Source organism: Triticum aestivum, chromosome 5D (genome assembly GCF_018294505.1).
Source record: "Triticum aestivum cultivar Chinese Spring chromosome 5D, IWGSC CS RefSeq v2.1, whole genome shotgun sequence".
In the NCBI taxonomy this organism is placed as follows: Eukaryota; Viridiplantae; Streptophyta; class Magnoliopsida; order Poales; family Poaceae; genus Triticum; species Triticum aestivum.
In genome coordinates, this window is record NC_057808.1 from 293,507,150 (window position 1) to 293,514,473 (window position 7,324).

At 50.5% G+C, this 7,324-nt stretch overlaps 1 protein-coding gene across 1 annotated transcript; it reads left to right on the forward strand.

The window, feature by feature from the left end:
* The first annotated feature begins 5,450 nt into the window (after positions 1-5,450).
* On the forward strand, positions 5,451-7,050 carry LOC123124704 (uncharacterized). Its single transcript, XM_044545278.1, has one exon. The coding sequence runs from the start codon at positions 5,604-5,606 to the stop codon at positions 7,020-7,022; it is 1,419 nt and encodes a 472-aa protein (XP_044401213.1). The 5' UTR covers positions 5,451-5,603; the 3' UTR covers positions 7,023-7,050.
* The last annotated feature ends 274 nt before the right edge of the window (positions 7,051-7,324 follow it).

The window sequence follows — 7,324 nt, forward strand, 5'->3', positions numbered from 1 at the left end:
GGGTCCGTGGCCGGGGACGAATCCAACGGTTCGGCAACACGGGTCTCGTAGGAGGTAAAGTTAGTATTCGGCACTATCGCCACTGAGTGTGCGGCCTCCGTGGCGGGGTCCATCCACCCGTCCACAGATGGCGCAATTTGTTCCGGATTGAGGGTCGGAGTAGTTGCAGGTGTGATCTCCCGAACACAGTCCGACGGCAGAGCTAAATCATGCTCGTCGCGATAATGCAGCGCACCTGACATGGGCTCGAATCCGTCGAAGGTCAAGTTTCCGCGGATGCCGGCAGTATAGTTCAATTTTCCAAACCTGGCCTGATGGCCAGGGGCGTAGCTATTGATCTGCTCCAGATGGCCAAGCAAGTTAGCCCGCAGTACGAAGCCACCGAATACGAAGATCTGTCCGGGGAGGAAAACCTCACCCTGGATCGCGTCGTTGCCGATGATCGAAGGAGCCATCAAGCCTTACGGTGACGGCACAATGGAACTCTCAATTAAAGCACCAATGTCAGTGTCAAAATAGGCGGATCTCGGGTAGGGGGTCCCGAACTGTGCGTCTAAGGCGGATGGTAACAGGAGGCGGGGGACACAATGTTTACCCAGGTTCGGGCCCTCTCGATAGAGGTAATACCCTACTTCCTGCTTGATTGATCTTGATGATATGAGTATTACAAGAGTTGATCTACCACGAGATCGTAGAGGCTAAACCCTAGAAGCTAGCCTATGGTATGATTGTTGTTGTCCTACGGACTAAACCCTCCGGTTTATATAGACACCGGAGGGGGCTAGGGTTACACAGAGTCAGTTACAAGGGAGGATATCTTTATATCCGTATTGCCAAGCTTGCCTTCCACGCCAAGGAGAGTCCCATCCGGACACGGGTCGAAGTCTTGAGTCTTGTATCATCATAGTTCAACAGTCCGGCAGAAGTATATAGTCCGGCTGTCCGAGGACCCCCTAATCGAGGACTCCCTCAGGGCCCACACCCTATCCACGAGGGTGGGAGGCGCGCCCCCTGCCTCATGGGCCCCCTGGTGCTCCACCGACCTCAACTCCAACTCCATATATTCACGTTCGGGGAGAAAAAAATCAGAGAGAAGGATTCATCGTGTTTTACGATACGGAGCCGTCGCCAAGCCCTAAACTCTCTCGGGCGGGCTGATCTGGAGTCCGTTCAGGGCTCCGGAGAGGGGAATCCTTCGCCATCGTCATCATCAACCATCCTCCATCACCAATTTCATGATGCTTGCCGCCGTGCGTGAGTAATTCCATCGTAGGCTTGCTGGACGGTGATGGTTTGGATGAGATTTATCATGTCATGTAATCGAGTTAGTTTTGTTAGGGTTTGATCCCTAGTATCCACTATGTTCTGAGATTGATGTTGCTATGACTTTGCTATGCTTAATGCTTGTCACTAGGGCCCGAGTGCCATGAACTCAGATCTGAACCCTTTATGTTTTCATCAATATATTTGTGTTCTTGATCCGATATTGCAAGTTATAGTCACCTACTATGTGTTATGATTCGGCAACCCCGAAGTGACAATAATCGGGACCACTCCCGGTGATGATCGTAGTTTGAGGAGTCCATGTATTCACTATGTGTTAATGCTTTGGTACGGTACTCTATTAAAAGGAGGCCTTAATATCCCTTAGTTTCCAATAGGACCCCGCTGCCACGGGAGGGTAGGACAAAAGATGGCATGCAAGTTCTTTTCCATAAGCACGTATGAATATATTCGGAATACATGCCTACATTACATAGATGAATTGGAGCTAGTTCTGTGTCACCCTATGTTATAACTATTGCATGAATGATCACATCCGGCATAATTATCCATCACCGATCCAATGCCTACGAGCTTTTCACATATTGTTCTTCGTTTAGTTACTTTACCGCTGCTACTGTTACAATTACTACAATACTGCTATCGTTACCTTTGCCACTGTTACCGTTACTATCATACTACTTTGCTACTAAATACTTTGCTGCAGATATTAAGTTATCCAGGTGTGGCTGAATTGACAACTCAGTTGCTAATACTTGAGAATATTCTTTGGCTCCCCTTGTGTCGAATCAATAAATTTGGGTTGAATACTCTACCCTCGAAAACTGTTGCGATCCCCTATACTTGTGGGTTATCACGCCCCTCCTGGCCGCCGGCCTCTCTCCCCCCTCCTTTATATATGTGGCCAGGGGGCACCCCAAAGCACAACAAACAATCTCTTAGCCGTGTGCGAAGCCCTGCGCCGGTAAATTCATCATCACCGTCGCCACGCTGTCGTGCTGACGGAACTCTCCCTCGACCCTCTACTGGATCAAGAGCTCGAGGGACGTCATCCTGCTGAACGTGTGTTGAACACGGAGGTGCCGTACGTTCAGTACTTGGATCGATTGGATCGTGAAGATGTTTGACTACATCAACCGCGTTACTAAACGCTTCCGCTTTCGGTCTACGAGGGTACGTGGACACACTCTCCCGTCTCGTTGCTATGCATCTCCTAGATAGATCTTACGTGATCGTAGGAAAGTTTTTGAATTACTACGTTCCCCAACAGGAATAATGTTAAAGGCTATATGAATCGTTCGCCAAAGTAATTTTGCGAGAGGGCAATCTACGAAAGGTGTTGTATTGTTTCGTCATGATCACAAAAACAACATCGTGCACTACCTACCCAATGTCGCTTTAGTAAATTATTTTTGGTGAGGATCACTTGCTTGTGGACAAACCACATGAAAATTTTGATACGCAAGGGAACCTTAATTTTCCAGATATGTATCGATCTTGGGATTGGGCCAAAATTAATTAGATCCATATACATAGATTTGACCGTAACCCACCACTTCTGGTTAATTTCAAGTGAACGGAATCAGGTTGGTCGGATAGTTGAATCTCCATCAACCTCCGCACCAAGTGTAGCCAGGAGTTCTAGCGCTCCCCAACTAAAGATCTCCTAAACTGTATATTTAAGGGCACCTCCTGTAGTACAGTAGCCACGTAATCCTCCTTACGTTGTACAATATTATATAAGGTGGGGTACTGTAGGGCTAGAGGCGTCTCCCCTAACCACGTATCCTCCCAAAATCTTGTTGTCATCCCATTGTGAACAAAGAATTTGGTCCTACGAAAGAACATATCTTTCGTTCTCATAAGTCCCTTCCAGAATGGCGAATCGTTAGGTCTTGCGGTAACTTGGGTCAAAAAATTTGATGGTAAATGTTTGTTTCGTAATATCTGTGCCCACATACCATCAGTTTCTACCGATAACCTATATAGTCATTTACTCATTAGGCATTTATTTTTAATTTCTAGGTTCTCAATTCCGAGACCCCCCCTGGTCCTTGGGTCGGCAAATGATATCCCATCTTGCCAGGCGATATTTTGTCTTAACATCATCTGACTACCAAAATATCGAGATCGATAAAAATCAAGTCTCTTCCGTACCCCTTTAGGTACTTCAAATAAAGATAACAAGAACATCGGCATACTAGTTAGTACTGAATTAATGAGCACCAGTCGACCTCCATAAGACATTAGCTTGCCCTTCTAGCAACTTAGTTTTTTTTCAAATCGATCTTCGATCCATTTCCACTCTTTATTAGTAAGTTTACGATGATGAATCGGGATGCCCAGATAACTGAAAGGCAGAGATCCCAATTCACATCTGAACAATTGTCTATATGCATCTTGTTCCTCTTTGGCCCTCCCAAAGCAGAACAATTCGCTTTTGTGAAAATTTATTTTTAGTCCCAACATTGTTCAAAAAGACACAACATCAGTTTCACATTCCGAGCCTTTGCAAGATCATGCTCCATGAAAAGAATAGTGTCGTCGGCATATTGTAAGATGGATACTCCCCCCATCGACTAGATGGGGAACGAGTCCACCAACTTGGCCATTCTCCTTGGCCTGGCCTATAAGAACGGCCAGCATATCTGCCACTATATTGAATAAGAGAGGAGACATCGAATCACCTTGTCTCAAGCCCTTATGAGTCTGAAAATAGTGATCGATATCATCGTTAACCTTTACTCCGACACTACCTTTTTGGACTAGGTATCCATCTGATTCCTCCATGTCTCATTAAAACCCTTCATGCGCATTGCCTGCTGAAGGAAAGACCACTTTATTTTATCATATGCCTTTTCGAAATCCACTTTGAAGATGACCCCATCTAGCTTCTTCGAATTAATTTCATGGAGTTTCATGTAAGACAACAACCCCTTCTAGGATATGTCTCCCCGGCATGAAAGCCATCTGGTTCTGTTGCACCACCGAATGGGCAATCCGTGTCACTATTAGTACCCACTTTCATGAATATTTTGAAACTCACATTTAAAAGACATGATAAAGTTGAGCAATCCCATAGCCGCCGTGTTTGAAAACAAAGATTTTTTTTGAAAAAGTACGATACACCCCGGCCTCTGCATCTGCGAGATGCATGCAGCCACTTTATTAATTATTCACAAAGACCTTACAAAGTAATACATCAGTAAGCATGAGGCCACCATCTTGGCAACACCTGTCGCTACTCCTATGCCCTTGATGAAGGGGTGCCAAATATCCGAGTCGAATACCAAATAGACATCGCACCAAATCCTAACATCTAAAGCCGGATGCCCCAGCCCAGCCACATACCGGGACTGTGTCACACATCGGTCCGGCGCACTCTCAGAAGCCGCCGCCACCATCTTCCACTGGTCCATCTCCAGAGCAGTTACTGACGCACAGACCTTATCAGGCCTGCCATCGACATCACCACGGCGCCAGACATCGCCACCATCCTGCATGTATCCATCCGCCCGTGCCCGTCGCCGAAACTCCGCAGCGCCATGCCGCCAGGATCCGCCGTCGGCCTTGCAGTAGATGGAATACTGCTCCTCCTCTAGTCCTCTCCAGTCAGCACTTGCCGTAGGGTTGACGGGGCCACCATGTCAACGCTGAGGAGCCAACGCTGGTCGGAGCCACCATGTCAGATGGGGGTTGACGGGGCTGCACCTGCCGTCGGAGGGTGGCATCACCTCCAAACCCACAAGGCTTTGAGATGTCCAACGTAGGAGGAGGGAACTATCCGCTTGTAGTAGTTGCTTCTGACTAGGCGTGAAACGATGCACGATAGAACACAAGGAGCTGCATCTGATGCCATGTGCTTGGACTAAAATGCATAAGCTCTATGACTACTTCATGATGTCTCATTTCATTAGTCATTTAGTCTTGCTTCTGCTTTCGTGTGTTTGAACTGAAATTCTGTAGCTCTGCGTTTTCCTCACGGTATGACTGGAATTTCAGAAAACGAAAAGGCAGTGTTTTTTTTTAGGGTAACGAAAAAGCAGTGTTAAGAAGTTAAGTTTTTTTTTGAGAAATCTGTTAAGAAGTTAAGTTCCGTGGGAGGCAAGTTACCTTTCCCTTAAAAGGCCCATCCTGTGGGAGACACGGAGACGCGTATGCTCGAATTTGCGCCACTGGGTAACTTTACAAGACCCATTCTGCATTGAGCTAACAACAAGTCAACAACACGTTTGCGCTTGTCACAGAATCAATTTATAAGACCCATTCAGTCGTGTCGAGACGAGAGGATCTATTCCCCTCAAGCGAGTTCAGCGTCGATGGCGAACAAGGGGGCGCGTCGCGGCCGCCGCCGGCGCAGCAACGGCAAGCCCAAGAGAGCGCCGAGGCGCGAGCCGATCCCGCCAGGGCCAACGGGCGTGCACCACATCCCCGACCACCTCCTCGAGCTCGTCCTCCTGCGCGTAGGCTCCTCCCTCGCCCTCCTCCGCGCCGCCTTCACCTGCAAGCGCTGGCGCCGCATCGTCGCGGCCGCCGCCTTCCTCGCCCGGTTCCGCTCCCTCCACGCGGCCCACGTGCCAGGCCACCACCACGTCGTCGACCCCAGCTTCAAGGAGCCGCCGCCCGACGGGAACAGCAACCATGTCTACGTGCCGGACCCCTCGACGGCCGATGCCATCGACAGACGCCGCCTCGCCCTCGATTTCCTCCCGGAGGGCGACCGCTCGTTGCCTTGGGAGCTCGGGGACAGCCGCGGGAGCCTCCTGCTGCTCTACCGGAGGAATATCGTCTGGCACAGGATAACCTACAGAACGTGGTACTCGGAGCTCCACTTCTCCGACATGGTCGTCTGCGACCCGCTCACGCGGACGTACCAGACGATCCTCTGCTCGGACGAGGCTGGCTCCCGCCTGTTCCTCGGCGTGTTCCTGCTCGACGGCGTCGCCGTGGACGAGTCTGGTGGCGGCTTCATCACCATGTCGAACTTTCGGGTGCTCGCCGTGGGCTACGAAAGCCATGATTTCGAGGATGGCCGCGGCACACCCCGTGCCTCCGTGTTCTCCTCCGGCAGTGAAGGCGGCTGGCAGATCGCGGCCGAGAACGACGTGTCCATTCCAGAGTATGCCTTAATCAGTTTCATAGGGCGCGCGCGTTCTTCACTCTACTGGAGGATGGAGCGTGAGAGCGTCGTGCTGGCCCTCGACGAGACCACCCTCGAGTTCTCGCTCGTCGAGTTCCCGTGTACGGTCATGGGCATGCCGGAGGAATCTTCAGCCTTCCGTGTCATTGGCGGCCACGATGGCGCGCTGCGCGTTGTCCGCGTGATGGTCAACAATGACCTCACGGTCTTCGTGCAGCTCCAGGGCAGCGGCGAGTGGGTGGCCGAGAAGGTCGTAAGCCTGCCGGAGGCGACCTGCGGGCAGCCGGGGCGCGAGGAGACGTACTTCCAGCGACCTGGCAAGATCGTATCCGCGAGTACGAGGTACATCCTCGTGACACCACAGGAGGAGACATGGATTGTCTCTGTCGATCTCGAGACGCTGGAGGTGGAGCGGGCGCATGAGAGGAACAGGTACGCCGGTGCGGCGTACCCGTTCGAGCTGCCATGGCCACCGGCCTTGCAGGCCTGCCGTGCGGCCGATCGCCGGCGCAGCAGGAGGATATATGTGCCGCCGACGTTCGCCTACGAATTAGTTAACTGTATTTGTAACGCACCAACGTGCTCGGGCACGTCATAGCGCGCCATGCCGCTGTTTGTTCGTCGCACACCAACTTACATGTAGCGTGTTGATGATTAGCCCGGGGTGACGTGTCTACCGCAGAGGTGCAGAGCGTGCTTCGCGGGGATGTGCCGTCGCGCTCTCCGTTAGATGGTCCATACGTAAAAATAACCAACTTTTAAAGCTTTGAGAGCAAAAAGCGCTGCTCCAACAGATGATACATATATAAAATAATTTTCATCGTAAAGTTGAAAGCTTCGTGATGAAATTTACATCACCAAATACAAATGATGTAAAACCGCGGCCGCCCGGGAAACGAC

Coding starts and splice junctions, on each gene's coding strand:
- LOC123124704 (XM_044545278.1), top strand. CDS start 5,604: ATGGCGAACAAGGGGGCGCGTCGCGGCCGCCGCCGGCGCAGCAACGGC.